Source organism: Protopterus annectens, chromosome 9.part0, assembly GCF_019279795.1.
Source record: "Protopterus annectens isolate FY-2018-M chromosome 9.part0, PAN1.0, whole genome shotgun sequence".
In the NCBI taxonomy this organism is placed as follows: Eukaryota; Metazoa; Chordata; order Ceratodontiformes; family Protopteridae; genus Protopterus; species Protopterus annectens.
Window position 1 is genome coordinate 1,120,039,762 of NC_056743.1, and position 20,351 is coordinate 1,120,060,112.

A 20,351-nucleotide genomic window follows, 5' to 3' on the forward strand; every position below is an offset into this window, starting at 1 on the left:
AAACTAACATTCTCCGTACATCATACACACTACCACTTCCTTTACACCTCCCCCTCAAGATCCTCACTTGACCATAATTTACTCTCTAAATTAATGGCTAGCAGCTTCTGCTTAAGACCTGTCTCCATATCAATGATAAAAAAAACTCCTACATAAAGTCAGATCTTGCTCCACTGCAGCTGATAACCTCCCATCTGAATATCTAAAGGTAGCTGCTGATGCCATAGCATATCCAGTCTCTATCCTTATCAATAGATCAATATCTGAATCCTATGTACCCTCACTATGGAAAAAATCCTATATTATCCCTATTCATAAAGGTGGGATCTTGGCTGATATCTCTAACTTTTGGCCTATTGCAATATTATCACCTCTCTAAAAATTTGTTGAAAGATATATTCATAAGCAACTCTGGCTCCATATTGAAATGTCAGCACTTGAAATGCCGAGTACTAAAAAAACAAAAAAAAAAAAAAAAACCTGAGAAGTCTGAATCTCAAGAATTGCTCTTCTCCTTAAAACTTTCTTTTGCCAACTTCAAGACTGCCATACCTTGGAAAAAAAGGAATATTCCTAGAAATGGCATCTCAGACTTGATATATACAAGTGTGATGTTTCAGCCATTCCGTTTCTGTGTTTTGCGACTCGCTCTAGTGGGTCCTGACTTTTCAAATGGCTACCAACTCTTCCTCTATCTTCTACAAGAATGGCTTTTAACATCCACCCAACACACAGTACAACTACTGCCCTCCTATCATTCACTGACACCTTAAACAAATACATGAACTCGGGCAAACTTGTTTCCTCCTTATTCATTGACCTTTCAAAAGCTTTCAAAATAGTTTCTCACCCTAAACTACTGTATAACTGCTTGGACTATCCCCTTCATCATTACTGTGGTTCAATAGCTATTAAACAGATAAGCTCCAGTCTGAAAAGGCTGAATACTCTCTCTCCATACCTGCAAGTCTCCACTGGTGTATCCTAAGGCTCTATTCTTCATCCCCTCCTCTTTAATATCTTTATCAATTACTTCTATAGCTTTGTTGGCCCAGCCTCTCTTATACAATATGCTGATTCAACACTTAAATGTGCATCTAATAATGTGCCTCAACTCCTCCATATCATGCAAGAAGCCTTTTTCCTCACTGGAGTAATGTCTTCATAATACCCAGCTACTACTCAACCCTACAAAAAAAAAAGCTACTACTATTTCCCCCAAATCCAACATTCCTGATAAAGCGAATTTAAAAATTTTCCTCTGAACAAAACTGAAATTGAAGTAGTCTACCATTCAAAGCTTTGTTGAGTGATTATAGATGCTAACCTTAAATTTCACCTGCATGTTCAAAATAATATAAAAAAGGCTCACTGAAAATTAGGAATGCTCTACAGGCATAAAAACTTCATTTGCAACATTGTGAAAACCACTCTTGCCACTACATACCTTTTCCCATCTCTCTTATAAGGTGGATCCATCCTAACCAACCTTTAGGGTACTGTTAAAAACAAGCTGGAGGTATGCAATTATAAAACTGAAAAAATTGCCACCAACAAACATTAACCCAGCCACCACTGTATTGCCCTTAAGGCTTTGAATTTGCTCAAACTCCCTCACCACTTAAAATTACATACAGCTTATCTCCACACAAAACATTATTCACAGTCTTTGAATGCCCTGCATTTACTCCTATTTTCCATTTCTATCACCCTAACAGATTACTTTGATATAATGAACAACATCATAGCGCATATATAAACCTAACAAATCCTCTGGGTAAAGTCTGTACTAGGACTCTGTCACTAAAAATGGAATTCTGCCCCTCTGCAAATTAGATTGCTTTGTGAACATGTGGAAAGTACTCCCCACTGACATCATGTTGACATAGTAAGAAGGACCGTAATAAAGAAGTACATGTAGTGGTCTGATGGCTAATCTGAATGGATTGCTGTTTGGCTGACCTCAACAATGTCATTCAGAACCTTGTTGCAATGCTGCTAATGGACAGTGTCCTCATCTGAGATCAGTACCAGGAAAGTTTCCAGCAGTGCTGGAACTGAGACAATAGCTTGCGCCTATTTTATTTTGTAATTTGATTTGCACCTCTCACTCATGCTGAACTGAAAGAGATGGAGCTCAACAGTTTCCATTAGGTGTCTATTTATACTTCCTTCAGGTGAGTAGTACATGGGGGCTTCTCATGGAAAGCATACTGCAATGGTGACTTTTTGTCTTAGTCATGTGTCCCACGTTCCATACTTAAGCAATTTATGATGTGAGGACAGCAATACATGGCAGTTGCCACCAGATGTCTCAAATTCTGTTGGCATGGTGACATCAAACAGTTATATGAAGGCTCTGTCAGTAGACCCTTCTAGTTCTACCAGGGTTAACTATTAACCTTAAGCAAAAACCTACCCCCTGCCCCCCTGTAAGGTAGGCCTGTGGCCCATTGCTCATTTCTGATTTTCATAGTTAGCCCTCAGGCACTGAGGCTCTCTTTTTAAACATTTCTTCAGTAAAGTTGGTGGGTTCTCTGTCCCTTGTCATTAGGTGAGCATTACAACTTTATAGCTTGTACTGCTTATGAAAAAGTATACAAGGTATTGTTTTGTAAGAAAGCATGCATTTCACCTATGACACTGATAGGATTATATTCATTAGTATACAAGTTTGAAATAGCTGCCCTTACCCTTTCTTAACATATAACATTAAAACTGTATCTGCTCTTTGGTTCTCTTATTTTTGCTGATGCTCTAGTTTTGTCCATACCTGCTATCTATCCCACGCTGTTTCCTAATTGCAATTTACTTTGTGGCTTCCCTTAATATTTGCTGTTAAATCTTCAGTTTGTAGTTTGTCATCTACTTAGACCACAGCTACAATGACATGAGACAAGTATATAATGCAAATCTGAATTACTTGTTGTTACTTATTTAAAAATGTTATCACTTAGATTCACTTAAAACAAACTGACATGATGATTAAGTGGATAAGTGGATATGTCACAGGTATGGAATGTCAATACAGATAAGTGGGATGGGTGTGTGTGTGTGTGTGTGTGTGTGTGTGTGTGTGTGTGTGTGTGTGTGTATATATATATATATATATATATATATATATATATATATATATGTATGCATGTGTGTGTGTGTGTGTGTGTGTGTGTGTGTGTGTATATATATATATATATATATATATATATATATATATATATATATGTATATATATATATATATATATATATATATATGTATATGTATATATATATATATATATATATATATATATACACACATATATATATATATAAAATCAGCTGGTTGCTATTGTATTTGAAAATTGGAGCATACATTCTGTATGACTTGAACACAAACAATATAAAACTAATCAGTCCTGGCAGCCAAAGTTTTATAACATGTATTCCTCATATCATATGATAAAAGCACTTATGTCTCTTACTACATTTTCTAAAATATAAATAAAAAAAAAAATGTGAAAAATTATTGGCCATCCGTCATCATCTGACAGTGCATTAAATTTCAACAATCGTATCACTGGCTTGTTACAGTAGCTCTTTTGCCTTCTTTCAATGGAATATCCTATTTGCATCAGTTGTGCTGTGGTAATAAGCTTCTTCAGGATGAAGATCAGATAGGGCTCAGAATATGAAATTGGACATTTGACTCAAGTCAGTCTAATATTTCTCCCTATAAAAACTTGCTATTCTTTTGTTAGGGTTCAAGGGAACAACCAGAATTTTCTAGAGTCATGAATCATTAATTAAAATGCTACAATGCATACAGTATTATGAACTGCACTAATCACTGAGATTTGAAAATGTTCTTTTATTAACCATCTTCCCCATGCAAAAGTGCATCAGTATCTTCTAATACCATTGCACTATAAAATATACAATGTTCAGCAAAGATGTAACTTTCTTGGTATGCTGTTTAGGTGACATATATTATGATTTATAATTTGCATGGCCAGTATTTATTTAGTCACAGTGCGATATCGCTCACTTTCACTTTATATGCCACATTGCTGCATCACCATGTGATAGATTAAGAAAATAATCCTAGTATTTCGGTTTTGTATACTGGTTCTAGTACACTGTTCAGCTAACCTGCCTGGAAAACATTCCATTTAGAACTAGTACATTATGAAACTTTGTAGATAGATCATAAACATCTGGGACAAAACTGTGCAGCATTTATTTTCCAATTTGTCTGACATATGAGAGTATAGCACTGACTGCACAGTCAGCTCTATTCTTAATAAAAATATGATTTATCCAGCTAGTACACCAAATGTAATGCATGACTCTTGAGCAAGTTTTAGTAGCATGACTCACTGTGTCATAACAAATGATGTTTTTGCTATGAATATACAAAATTTGATATTTTTTTTTTACAAATAGCAGCAATGCCCATGACCCATATACTGCTTGCAAGAGTGATCTTTATCAAACCAGTCCAAACCCCAAATCACTTCCAGTCTAATCTTAATAATTCTGGTGCTGAAATGGAGCTCCTGCTTTTTAAGAATATCCAAGGAAACAGAAGTACATTGACCTGACTTTAACAGCAGTAACTCCATCACTCCTGGGGATGCCAGTAAAGTGTTTTCATATTCAGTTCCACTGAGCTTTAATCATTTGTTTTTTTGTGTATTCATGTTGACCTTGGATATAGGTGTGGCAGATTCCATAGGTCGTCAGATGTTTAGGAAGAATGTCTTCAGTTACTCACAACAGGAACTGCAAATAGAAGAAAAGAGGAAACTCTTTGAAGAAAATTATTCTGAAAGCAAAAGCTCTTTTAAAATATATTTTGTTAAAAAGTGCTTACTGTGGTTGAAAACAATATACATGCAGTTAGTAACAGCAGTCTACAGCATCAAGAAACCCCTTGGGTTCAAAAATTATATAAGTCAATAATTGTGACCTCAGCTTTTGTACTGGGTAACCTTGCTTTTGTCTCCCCAGCCATATGTCATCTGTACCTTCAATGGTGCTCATGTATGGGTCAGAGTTCTGTGGTAGGAATACTAGAGATGCTCACAAAATGATGGAAAAAACACTTCCTTGTTCTATTCCAACTCTTGTTGCCTTTCCTGTACTTCAGTAAGGTATACACTGACCTATTATAATGACATATGGGGCGGGGTTACTACTTTTCCTTCATTCTTAGCTAAGAAACAAAAAAGAAAACATGAAGGTGATGTTGTACAAGAGATAATTTAAGGATCAGCGTCCATACTATCTCTTAAAACAATTTTATGCTTGCTACACACGTCGTGATAATACCCTTTAGTCCCTATGTGAAGACTGCTTTATCTGGCAGTAGGATGACCACAAATGTAACACCAATAAAAAAACTTCCTTAACAGGATGAACTCAAATACAGTTGATAATCTGACTAATCACGGGAGTGTTATATGTTTAGATGTAATAAATGTTAAACTTCCTGTTTCCCTGTAAGATGCGCTTAGCACACAGTGTTTTATTACCTATTAACATGCAAGTTTTGCAACCAAAGAAAGAGAATCAAAAATTGTTTTGGCCCTGCGGTAGAAGACTCAAAACTACAAACTCATTGCAATTAGTTTAAGGGGCCGATTAACAAATCAGAAACAAACTGCTTGCTATGTTAACCCTTATATAGCATACAAGTAATTAAATGTCATGACATAACATCCATCCTGCACAGATTTGCTACAAATAACTTAATGTACACCTTCAAACATGCATAGCTTTCAACCTCTTAGCACAAAAAAACGGACAAAGCTAAAAATAATGGGGGGACAAAGTCCCAAAAATAGGGACACATTTTAAATATTCCTCTTATAGACTTAGAAAGTTGCTAGAATAAAAGTCTGAAATGCAAATGCCTGCCATTATTTAGTGAATTCAGGTTGATGTGATTTTGCCACAACAATCCAGAAAACTTCAAATTTTAAGAGGAACAGACCAAAAATATGAGGCAAAATCTGGACATTCTGCAAAAATCTGGACAATTCAGATGTAGACTTAGCCTATGTTTGCCTAACCTTCATGCCATGTTACTCATGCTTGTAATCCTAATTTTTTCTTCATTTCAGTTTCTAGAGCTGTCCATTGGTGTACCATTCCTTATATCTTCTGTTAACACTACCAGGGAATGGTTTGATGATCATTGTTATTTCAGTTTTGAACCCCTTTACAGTACATGTTGTTTATTAATTTCAATTTTCATTCATGTTTCTGTCAGACTTCAATGCCATTACTTGTACTAACTTCAGAGATATTTATTTTAGCTCTTTCAGCTGTTGTCTTTTTCACTTAAATTCTTTCTCTTGAAGCATAAAACAAACCAGAAAACTCAAAGCAGACTCAAGACTCTACTAAATATAGTCTATGGTTTGTGTAAGAAATAGGGAAACTTGAAAGATGTGCTAACAGTTAATGTTCTGTAGGCTTCAATCTCAAGAATATGATGTTAGTTATGACCCCACCTTCCAATAACAAAGAATATTTAACTGTTATGTTTGCTGTTTTCTGTCATGCTTAATAATACACATCACAATGGTCTGAGTCTGTAACTAAGTTTTAAGACCACTGCATTGCATTATTTTTATCATTTAGTCTGACAGCTGGTGCAGATGGTAAGGTTGTAAAATGTAGTTCCTATGGTACAGGATTTGATTCCTTCAGCCTGTGTTTGCCTACTGTGTGACCCTGAACAAGTCATTTAATCAGACGTTGCTCCTGTGTTGTCCCTGAAAGGGAACTGTTGTTTCTACTGGGCCTGCCTGGTTAACAAATGGGTATTATTATTTGATTAGTAGTATTTTAATGACCTGTATATAGCATTGGCCTATGACTAACTGAATAGCATGAGTGTTGAATGATTAGATGATTCAATGTGTAGAGAACGGAAGCAAATTAGGAGGGATAGGGATCATATGGAAAATAGTTTGGATATTAAAACTAGGAATAAGAAAATAAAGAAAAGAGCAGTCAGTGGAAATATTATGATTATTTACAAGCATATGGAACAACCAAGGAATCAAAGGTTAGAGGTATTACTAATAAGTGACTCTATGATAAGGAAATGTATTAGACCACTGTGTACGTTAGATACAGAAAGGGTCACGGTTATTAGTCTTGCTGGGACTAAATTACAGGACATCCATTTTGGTTTACAAACATTGTTAAAATGCAAGAATTCTTACAAATTTCTTATTATAAGCACTGGTGTAAATGATATAAGCAATACCCCTTTGAAGTATATATGTGGTACAAGACATTTATGAGATTTGTAGGGAAAATTAGTTTAGGTTGTGTATTTCTGAAATTTTACCTTCCTTAGCCATAACAAATTATTGGAATACTAAGGCCAATTTATTTAATATTTGCCTTCGTATTTTTTTATAATTCCAAGGAACTTGATTTTACTAGACTTTTGGATGATTTTAAGGCAAATTGGAAGTCAGTTGATAATGATGGTTTCCATCTGGCTATTTGGTGGAAAATTGATAAATAAAAATGATTCTGAAGTAGTAAATCATTTTTTGGACTTCATCAGCTATGCAGTTAGAAATGTCAACAGAATAATAAAGAAAAAATTGAGAATGTATTATACAAATGCTAGGAGCCTGAAATAGAAAATTAATAAACTTCAAATTATTTGCATGGACAGAAAGTACAATGTAATTGTGATTATAGAAGTTTGGAGATGTGTAGGAATTTTATTACATGGTTAGGAATTGTATGATTATTTAAGGAAAAGGAAGGTGGGAGGAGGTTTGACTGTGTTTGTGTTTAGAGAAATACCAGTTAAGGTGATTGTAATTCATAACAATTTAGAATTCTTGTTTTTGGAACTTTTAGCTCGTTATAAACATCCATTTATGTCAATTAGTGAACAGTCGTATTTCATTTAACTTAATCATATATAAATAAAGTATGATAATTTAATTATATTAGGAGATTTTAATTATCCCAAGATTAAATGGAATGAAGAGAAGGTTGGATTTCATACTGAGGTAGAATTTGTAGAGTTTTGTTTATTTAACAATTTTAATTAATATATTTTCCAACTAGGTTAAATAATATTTTGGATTTATTACGTAACTAATATCGCTGATAATGTGTTTAACATTAAAAAGCTTTGTATATTTTGGAAATTCGGATCATAAAGCATTTGAATTTATGCTTAAAACAAATATATATATATATATATATATATATATATATATATATATATATATGTATATAATCCCATTCAAGGTTTATTTATGATAAATCCTTAATATTTGATTTAGAAACTATACATCAAATTAATTCAATAGATCAATTAGTTTAGATGAATTGGTGATTGTCTCTAGCTGGAATAAGTTTGAGAATATCAGTAGATGACAACTTGATAAGTGTAAAAGGACATTTTCAAAGGGACATGTAAGACATAACCCTCCTTGGTGGATATAACTCATTCCAGGCTTTTGAGGAAAAAGAAGAAAAAAATATTCTTTATGGATAAAATGTAAGAGTAAGATTACTAAAAGGGCTTATAATCTGGTATGTAGAAGTTTAAAAAGTTCCCTAAAGTTAGCCAAAATGAAATATGAAATATGATTGTTGTCATGTAACACTACTGAAAACTTTCATTCTTTGTCAGACAGCCCTGGACAAAGGTTAGAAAAATTGGCCCACTATAACATGAAGGGGAAACAGTTTTTTTTGCAGGAGCTGAATTGTTTAACTTATTTAAGAAATATTTATTTTAAAATGGTTGAACCCACTGATATAAAAGGTTATCTGGATATGAACGTACCAAATTGTGGACAGTTTGATGCTCCTACATTTAGTTTAGCTACTGTTAGGTCCTCCTTGGGGTGTATAAAGCAAGATTCCCGCATGGGTTCTGATAATATTTCAGGTTTATTTTGGGTTGCTTGATGAAATATGTATCAGCAACTATAACATCTTTATTTAAAAAGATGTTATTATCAGATTACGTACCATCTGACTGGGAACTTGCTGATATAAAACCTATTCATAAGGGAGGACCAGTGAATATTATTATGAATTATAGCCTGGTAAGTCTTACCTCCATCATCAGAAAATGTTGTGAAAGGTATATTTCACCTATTATTCAAGCACTGCAGGGTAGTTTAATGGCTTTATCTCAGCATGGCTTCAAGAGGAATTGTTTATTTTTACTAATTTGGTAAATTTTTATGAACCAGTATCACTGGCATTAGATTTACATTTATCCATATTTGTTGTTTATATGGATTTATACAAAACCTTTGATAGCACACCACATTATTTTATTATTGAAACAATGCATGGGCATTTAATTAATCCCTGTATGGTACATTGGGTTTCTAACTGGTTGGATATTGGATTACAAAGGGTTAAAATTCAGAATTATACTTTGGAATGGGCAAGCATGGGTAGAGATGTGCCAGAGGGTGCACTGTTGGGCCCTTTGTTGTTCAACATAGTGTTCCTCATTAATCCCTCGATCTGAATGGGTCTAGATGGCCAAATATGCTGACAACATAAAGATGGGAAGTGCGTTAATTCCTTAAAATATGTTGAATGTTTTAGTTAGTACATAAGCTAGATTATGTTTTGGTTAAAACAAGAACAGATGAAAGTTAACACAGGAAAAAAGTGGCATTTTATATTCTGGCAAATCAAATATTAATATTGTCATTAAATTGGGACATACTGAAGTGAAGGAATTGTTTGACTATAAAGACTTGGGCATAACAGATAGTAACAAGTTAAGTTTTAGAATTCATGTTCAAGTTACTAAAGAAAATGTTATGAGAGTTATTGGGTTAATTTTCAGGAACTTTAAAGAATAAGGAATTCTTAACAAAACTTTTTATCACATTTGTTCATCCAGTCATTGAATATAATATGCTGTTTTGCATGTTAGGTAAATGTGATTTGTTAGTACTTGACTGCATACAGAGAAAATTCACAAAGAGGATCCCATCTCTCAGGGGAAATTCATATACCTTCAGAATGCAAAATCTGAGACTTTCTTCTATTAGTTAAAGGTAATTATAAAGAAAATTATGCCTAGCATCTAAAGCTATTAAGAACAAAGAGTTACATTTGCATCTAAATTTAGAACTAACTGAATCATGTAAAAATACCAGAGGAGTCAGTTATAGCTATAAGATGGGAAGGTGTAAGACCATTTTTGAGAACTAGATATCTGTCTCAGTCAATGATTTATAAGTAGAGCAGAGTTGCATTAGTCATACGTCAATCACAGTCATTGCAATTGTTTAAAAAGAATTTAGATACTGGAACAGGAAGTTGGGCTTTTTCCTTTGATTTGGAGTCTGTGTTATAATTGGCCTTTGCCCCTAACACAATTTATCATGAACTATTGAAATGTTGAACTATTAATGCATTCATTAGAATGTGAAATAAATCACCTTCATTGCCCATACATATAGAAGCTTATGAATAGGTATCTGATCATAATGAATTTGTTATATGTTTTGGACACAGATGTCAAGAAATTCACCTGGACAGCACAGCAAAGAAAAGGTCAAGAGGCAAATCTTGAGAACATGTAATAAGTACATATGGTCAAAAAGATCCAATCATAATTCTTTGCAGTGTGTAGTTTGTGGAGCTTTATCTGCTCCATGTGCTACCAATTACAGAAAAAAAGTGTAGGACTGCAAAATGCTTTACAGCTTAGTGCAGCCACACCGACTGTGGGTAGAAGTGAAGTGTCTATCTAATGAATAGACAGACACTTCACTCTGCCACAACGTTTTTGCGCAATGTGAAGTCTATGATAGTTTTTAAAGTTGTGAAAATGTGCTAGACATTGTACTGTAATGGTCGCTGTTATGCTCTAGCATGACATCAGAGCTTAATAGTTCTGCAAGGTGCTTAAAACTTTGTAAGGTACCTTTCTTACATAAAAAGGTGATTAACAAAGTTGTCTTTTCTCTGAATTCATAGTGTAATTGTGGTGTTCCATGCACTACATTGTAATTATGTGATTATCAAATAATGTATGAAGCTACATGGACACAATTACATAATCTGAGAATGGGAGCAATGTTACTTACTATACTCTAATGGAAGTCATAGTACCATGCTGCACTGTGTAGCACTAGCACAACACCTCTATATACTAGCCCCCCCCAGTAGTATGTAATGTTTCAGTAATTTGTTAAGTAAGGTTAATAATAGTGTGTCTTTATTATAAAATATTAAATTAACATTCCAGATAGCATTTCACAACAATGTAAGTTATGAGACATTACTGTTCTGCTAACAGTACTACTTCCATGTCTGACACATTCATTCATTCATTCTTTGATACTAGCTTTATCTTAATCAGAGACGCAAGGGAGCTGAGGATATCCTAGAAAGTTAGAAAACTACTGCTGGTTGGGATGTCAGTTTCACACAGTCACACATGCACATACAGACAAACCCAGACTGAAAGGGAGAAAACTATTGGATAGGATGTCAGTCCATTGCTCATATATAGGCGCGCGCACACACACACACACACACACACACACACACACACACACACACACACACACACACACACACACACACACACACACACACACGCTGAATATCATCTTCACTGAATCACAAAATCACAAATCTTTCAGAAATAACACTGAAAATACAGTTCACTGAAACGCATTTCAGAGAAAATGTCATATACTGCAAATTTATCTTCAAAAGTTTTTATGCAAGAGGAAAATTCCTACTGCACTCTTATTGTGGGCAGCTTTGTTCTTTACACACCCTTACATAAATATGCTAACTTTGTGATCACACTTCCATGGTGAAAAGGGGAAACACCACACACAATACACAATGAATTATTGCTAGTGTGCAAACAAAATTTGTGAAGATGGTAGGTACAACATGAGGGTAGACACGGCAAAATGTTCATCTTTACTAACTAGCCTTGTAATCCTTATGATCATAAAACATTTTTGCAGTGATCATCCATAGCCTTGTGATTCAATGAAACATGCTTTCTGCAAAATGAATTTTCAGTGATTTGTGATTCAGTGCAAATGGCTTTCAATGAAATGCATTGCATGGTAACTATAGCTCAATAAAAAAACCCCACCAAAAACTAGGTCTGCTTTACCGTCACAAAAACATTCTTCCCTGTGCATCCAGGCCATCCCTTGCCTAATCCCTGCTTCTACCATCACTCCTCAATGCTTCACCTATTCTTACCCATCTACAGAGTAACCTAATATCCAAACTAGAAACCACATATAACAAAGTAGCCAGATTTGCTGCAAATCAACCTTACAAATCTCATCACTGCCTCTTATTAAAGGCTTTACACTGGCCTGAATTTTCCAACGTATTGCCTCAATCCCAACTTCTTATAGCCCACAATATACTAAACAATCCTAAATCCTGCCAATTCCTTGCAAATTCTCTGACACTTTATACTCCTTAACGCCCACTAAGAAGTACTAATCAATACTTTCTTTAAGTTCGTAAGCCAAACAAAACTTTTGAGAAAATACTCTATTGTCCCTCAGTTGCAAAAAATTGGAACACACTCCCTTTAGCCCTTAGACTACTTAAAGACAAAAATGCCTTCAAGAAACAGCTTAAATCTTTTTTCCTATCAAATTGGATATGTTCATGCTCTAAAATAATACCCAAGAAACATTCAGGGATATCCTAACTTAACTGTATGATTTCTAGCTCTCTCTCTCTTACTACTACCTACACATTTTTTCCATCATATTCCATACTAGTTAGCTCATGTTACACTCAATTCCCATAATACCTTATTACTGTTCTTTAATTTATTTATTAACTTCCAAAGTTCACACAGATTTATCTGCATATTTATTTACTTCATGCCTAGTACCTTGGTTCAGCAATGTATTGACCTTAGTCTTACCATATTTCTGCTTAGTTTCTTGCCATACTACATGAAAATTTCCATATATGTATTGTATTGTATTTCTATCTACTCTATATATTCCTTTATTGCATGTTATGTAATTACTTCAGAAGTATGTATACTTAAAATATAACCCGTGTTTATCTTTGTTCTTACTATTTGTTTACTTAAACTTTTTTTTTTGGGGGTGGCTTTTCTCCTTGGATCTCTGCTGAAAAAGGGCTTCTAAAAACTCAGACAGACTAATCTGGTTAACAAATGTAAAAACAAAATAAATATATATAAAAAATATATATATATATATATATATATATATATATATATATATATATATATATATATATGTGTGTGTGTGTGTGTGTGTATGTGAATGTATGTATATATATATATATATATATATATATATATATATATATATATACACATACACACACACGCAGATATATAGAAAGAAAGAAAGAAATATATATATATATATATATATATATATATTCACACACCACATAAACATACATATATCTATAGCTACATACACACAAATACATACACACACACACACACACACACACACACACACACACACATATATATATATATATATATATATATATATATATATATATAATATATATATATATGGGTGTAGTAGTAAACACAATGAATACCCAACACTGACAAGCTAAACATCAATGTCTTAACTTTGAAAATGCAGACGTAAAAAGGTAACTATGCACATGCCAAGAAAAAGCCTCGGTGCATTTAAAAATCAAAAACAAAAACAAATTAAAACATATTTTTTTGCAGGGGCAATCCCCCTTGCACCCTGCTATGTAGAGGCACCCTCTTGTAATTATACTAACTCTGAGATCCCACAAACACAGGGTAAGGGCATATTCCCAACCCCGGGAACTGTTTGATCCCAGTCATCTGTTGACCAGTGGCTTAGTTGATCATAAATGGTAGATTAAACAGCTGTTACACATACAGTCATAAGGATCAAATATAGATAGATAGATATAGATATAAATGTATATACAGATCTTAAATTGACTGATACCATTTATGTCAATGTGCATAATGTCGAAAAAAATGGATCCATATATATATATATATATATATATATATATATATATATATATAGAGAGAGAGAGAGAGAGAGATGTAATATATATATATATATATATATATATATATATATAGATATGTAATATATATATATATATATATATATATATATATATATATGTACATACAGCTATAGATATATATACACATATACATTTATACAAGCACTCACACACTTTCTGTGTGTGTGAATGACATTAATGAAAATGAATAAGGGGAATTTCCTGAAGCAATGCATAATTATCTCAGTGATTTCTCTTTTTTGATCACACCGTATTGTGTCTATGTATATGTTTATGCGTGAAGCCTGGAAAATATAAGAATTTTGATATAATTTATTAAAAACAAACATGGTTAGCACTTTTATCCTTTTAGCAACCAGCAAAGACTTTGTCAGACAAGTTTAAGAACAATGTATTACAAAATTTAAATCTATTTATGAAATCAGATGGCCAAATACTATCTTATAACCACTGCCCTTACCTAAACTACATCACAATCAAAATCATTTCAATGTTAGATTTTTTTTAACTTCTGAATCAAACAAAACATCTGACAATTCATTTCAGTCTCCTAGCCTTTAGCTCAGGTTTAATGCTAATATAGTAATTTATATTTGGTATTGTTCTGGCACCAATTTGATTAAAACAACTTTTTCTTGTCTAATAGTAGCTCAACATCCCTGTTCCTTTCCAAGATGATGACTTTTTCTAAAGTAAAAAAGAAACATTTGTAAGATTACCACTACTGCAGGAATGCCTATTGGAAGTATTAAATTAGTATTTTATTTTATAGCAGCAATCTAATATTCTTGGTTGCAATTTCCTGATTATTTTTGTTATACAATGCACATAGCAGATGCTCTAGTTTGCGATGTAAACTACATTCTTGATATAACAGGAAAAATACCTTTATTACTGTAAGACTACTGGCCACATAATTACATTCCTTGTAAAAATACTGGTAAAATATGTACATCTACCACAGCAACTAAGACAACCCCCCCCCAAAAAAAATAGAAAAATCAGTCAGTCACCAACTGGTTTCAGAGTTACCTGTCTGACCGCCAACAATCCATAGTATGGCAGAATGACATATCTCCCCAACTACCTGTCTCCATAGGGGTTCTCCAAGGATCCATCCTTGGACCCCTACTCTTCTCTGTTTACACCAATAATCTAGCCTCTGCCACCAAACATGGCACACTCATACAATATGCAGATGACTCGACCATCATCTGCTCAGCCCAGTCCCTACCCAAACTGCAAAAAGTCACATAGAAAGCCTTTTCCTCTGTTGAAACATGGTTATCCGATGCCCAATTAATACACAACCCAAACAAAACTAAACTACTCATCTTCCAACCCACCAAACATACTCCAAACAACTCTCACTTTAACATCACAGCAAAAGACAACACCACTATATACCCAAATGAACACACCAAATTGCTAGGAGTGGAAATAGACAATAAACTAAAATTTGACATTCACATATCCATGACCATAAAAAAAGTCCACAAAAAACTAGGAGCGTTATACAGAAATAAGCAATTTCTCACCAAAGCAGCAAAGATTTCAATAGCAAATTCCCACCTTATCTCCACCCTACTTTATGCCTCTCCAATATATACCAACCTAAGGCAATGTGATCTAAACAAGCTAGAGACCTGTTACAACAAAATCGCCAAATTCGCCACAGGGGCATCCTACCGTAGTCACCACTGTCTCTCACTTGCTGAACTGAGCTGGCTTGAACTCCCTCACCTCCTTCAGTGGTATCAACTCTCACTCGCCCAGAAAATAGTAAACCATCCACTAAATATCCCATCCCTCCAGAATCTACTCCAACCCTATCGCTATCACTAAATGTCCCATCCCTCCAGAATCTACTCCAACCCTATCGCACCACCAGACCACTAAGATCCAGCAACAAAAATCACTTGTAGATCACTAAAGCCAATAACTCTGCTGGTGAAGCACTATTCTCTTGCGTCATAGCCAAATTATGGAACTCCCTCCCTCCCACAATTACCTCCGTACCATCTTGCACCCACTTCAAAACTTTACTAAAAGCGCACCTAAAAACATGCTGGCTATGCCCTTGCGACTCCCACTCTAATATCCTCCACCCCATCCAACCACTACCTTTCTTTCCACTCCACTAACTACCTTGATTATAGCAAGCTCAGATGCTCATACGCCTAGTACTTATTATACAGCAGGAACTTCTCATTGTAACATTTGTTAATGTCTGTTATGTACTTCACAGATAAAGATTCTAGTTGCCTACTGATGTACTATGTTCTTTCATCTGTAAATAATGTTGTAAGTAATTGCTATGTTAAATTGTTAATCGCTATGTAATCCAATGTAACTACTGTCTGTTTATTTTACCATGGAGCTTTTCTCCCCGGGCCTCCGCTGAAAATGGACCTACATCCAGTCGGACACTCCCGGTCAACAAATTAAAATAAATAAATAAAAAAAAAAAAAAAAACTCCTAAGTAAACATTATCTTGAAACTGACAAATATATAGAGTAAATATACAGAACTATTTAAAAAATCCAAGAAAATAACTTTGAAATGAAATGTGAAAGTGTATTCATAATACAAAACTGCAATATAACTGAAGAACACAGACTAGTGAAAAATAAAACAAAACATAAAAGAAACAACAAAGAAGTAAAAAGAAACTGTAAAAGAAAAATCACACCAAACAATGGATTGCTGATGGACTTCTAAGAGCCACACTTGCAATTTTTGAAATGAAAGTACTAAGCCATAAATGCATAACATGTCCAATACTGCAGTATCTCAGACTGAAGCCCTAATGCTAAGATACAGGAGTCACAGAGTTAGTACATGTAAACATCAAACATATGGAGGGCACACCCCTTCCCCCACATCAAAAGATTTAAATGCAATCTGGATAAATACTTCAATGAAAATATAACACATTTCAAAACTCACAAAAAAGTTATAATATTCATAGAATATTTTGATAGTCACACCACTTCCAGTTACAATTCTCACAATTATGACGGAGCAACCACTCCTGCAAAAATAGCCACACCATTAACCACAGTATTATATACCAAACCTATTTCATCCTTACCCAACCTAAAATTAAACTCAGTGAATCCACAGGAAAATAAAAATGCCTGCAAAATAGAAGAACCTAACATTAATTAAAAATAAAACTGAAAGATACCCTAACATGCATACCCTCACCAATGGTTAATGCACAATAAAATAAGTTTAAATAGTACATATTACTACACCATTCCATTTGAAAAACCTAATTAGTCCACTAATTATCATCACACAAATATTTGTTCAATATGCAATCTACTAAAATGAATAGAAGAGTACTGTAAACAAAGAATGACACAGATAAAAAAATGAGTATATGGGGGCCTAATATAGTACATGAAATAACTGGTACATGGGCTTATCTTGTTAGAAGCTTCATTGTGCCTGACTGCAATCACTTCTTAAACAATCTGGAAATGCAGAGCTGATATAAGCATAATTTTTGCACTTGATCTAACTGTTTCACTGACTTTTAACAGTACTGCACTGTTTTCGTTTATTTGGTTGACCGAATTATTACTTATCGGTGTCTGCATTTATATATTTGCTTGACCTCTGAATTTTGTTTTCCACCACCCTCCTGCCCAACTGTTGTTGTATTCTTAAACTTGGTGGCTTCTGCAGTTACCCACCCCTACTATAAATTTGATCTGGGACACTCCTCCCAGTCCTGTCTCATTAGCTCATTCTACCTAATAGAGAGAGATCATTTGGGAAGGTCAACCCCCTTAGTTTCTTAACATTGAATTATCTTCTGTTCCTCCTCTCTCCATTTCCACTTTATTAAAACTATATACTTTATTCAGCTGCTTTTACTTTATTTGTGTTTCCTCATCCTTCTCCTCCTACTCTATTACTTCATCTTGCTTTTTCTGCTGCTTATTCACCAAAGTGTTCAATTGCATCTTTTCTGCTGCATTTATTACTGCTTGTTTATAGCCTGCTTAAATTGTAAGTGTTATTCTGTGCCTCTTAGTTTTGGTTTAAGCATTTGGGCTTTAGGTCTACCCCTTAACGCTCCCTGGCCTCTCTACCTCAGATTCTGACAAATACTGATGGACAATTTCCTACAGTTTCTCCTGCCAGTCTGGATGATATGGGCATCCTGAGACAGTGTAGCAACTGCCTCATGATCATGAACAACCATCTACTACTACCTCCTAGGAACACAATTTGTGAGAGATGTAATTATATTAAGAACCTAGAATTTATGTTCTCTCCCTCACAAGCCAGTACACCTGGCACTGAGAAGGTTGTCAACACAATCACTACACCTACACAACACACACCCACATATGCAGAGGTTCTCACCAAAAACATAACCAAACAAAGGAGACCTCCGAGGCAAACATGCATGCAAACTCCACAACTCTCCATACCACATACCACACATAGTCCACACACCTGTATCTCATAGCCATTAAGCCTTAACCATAAACCCAACATATTAGTCATAGGAGACTTCATTGTGAGACACACAGATGTGTCTCTCATCAGGTTGGATAAAGAGAAAGTCACAGTTAGTTGTTTGTCAGGTGCCAAAATCCACAACATCACACACGCACTCAAGTCTCTCAACAACAGGTACTGTTATGACTCTGTCATAGTCCATGTTGGCATGAATGACTTGAGACATACCTCCCTAGACTATATGAAGAGAGACATGATTGAACTCACTGAATATGTGTCCCAGGCAGGTATGTCTGTAGCCTTAATCAGCATTCTACCGTCACCCAGAATGATGCCTCAGTACAAAAAGAAAATGATTGACTTTAACAACTGGCTTAGTTTCTGGTGTCATTCCAGGAGGACCCACTACCTGGGAAGATATGATTAACAGACCATGATGCTTTGCCAGAGGTGGCCTGCATCTGTCTCACTTGGGCTTCAGACTTCTGGCAAAGGCTCTTGCCTCCCCTATAGTGCCTTTTTTATGAGAAGTGATGAGATTGAAACATAAATATTTCAACAAAATGCAAATTAAAGGTCACGCTGCTAAACGCTATGAGTCTAAACATGAAACTGCACTCATTCCAAGCATTCTTAACCTTGGAAGATGCTGACATTTGTGCAGTCACAGAAACCTGGTTCAAAGCTGTGGAGAGCACCCCAGTCTTACCTGGTTACTTATCCCATCATACATTCAGACATCAAACTGTGGGCAGGAAAGCCAAAGAAGGTGGAGTTTCAATATATATTAAAGCATACACACCTCCAAGCTGGTCAAACAGTATAACACACATGAGGCACTCCGGGTGCAGTTAACCATTGACAAACACCTGTTCAGGTCATAGCTAGCTACAGGCCCACAAATTTGACTCAAGATGCCCACTCTGCCTATCTAGACCTCTTCAAATCTATCAATATTTGACCCTTTACCCCGATCCCGGGTGAATTTAACTAACCAAACATAGACTGGATGAACTACTCATGACAGAACACAAATGTCCAGAAATTCCTGATTTTGCCAATGCAAATGCCTTACAACAGCTAGTCAATACCCCCACAAGAGATGATAATATCTTGGACTTGGTAATAACCAACATAAGTAACCACTGCAACATCCCTACAGTATCATCCTCCCTGGTAAGATCTGACCATAAAGCAGTCACTTTTGAAGTTACCATCTACCCAAACCCCCCCCCCCTAGTTATGGTCAAACAAAAAAACATCTTTAAAGCTGATCACAACCTCCTGAGGGATGCTACAAATAGCTTCACAGCTCCCTTCCCCTCTGTAGGAACTGGTGCCAATATCCAAGTCTGCACCAAAGTACTATAAAAACATTTATATAGATGCATGGAATCAGGAATACCTGACAGGACAAAATCATCCTCTGCAAGGAAGAGTTAACCTGTCTGGTGGACATCTGCAATAAATAAACATTATAACAAAAGGAAAAAATTGTTGTCCAGGACTAAGAAGGATCAGGTGCCCAATTGGAAGCAATCTCTCCTTAGCCTGAATAAACAAATAAGAGCACTAGTGAAATCCTCCAAAGCAAATTTCAAGTCCATATTGTTGACATCTACTAGAGACAATCATAAGGCCTTCTTCACATATGTCCACAGTCTCAAAGAAAACACCCAGACCTGCTCAGAACTGGTGGCCAAGGAACGAACGTACACAAATGTCATAGATATAGCCAACCCGCTGGCTGATAGACTCAGTGAAAACTGCACCCCTCTGTC

General features: G+C 35.0%; 1 protein-coding gene across 2 annotated transcripts in view; it reads right to left on the reverse strand.

The window, feature by feature from the left end:
* Positions 1-3,829: 3,829 nt before the first annotated feature.
* The window catches only part of PDE1B (phosphodiesterase 1B), a 1,856,783-nt gene continuing 1,840,261 nt past the window's right edge, over positions 3,830-20,351 (reverse strand). For both annotated transcript variants that reach the window (XM_044083973.1, XM_044083974.1), the window contains exon 14: positions 3,830-4,763. In XM_044083973.1, coding sequence (XP_043939908.1) covers positions 4,744-4,763 — 20 coding nt within the window. In that variant the 3' untranslated portion in view covers positions 3,830-4,743. The remainder of the gene's footprint in view (positions 4,764-20,351) is intronic.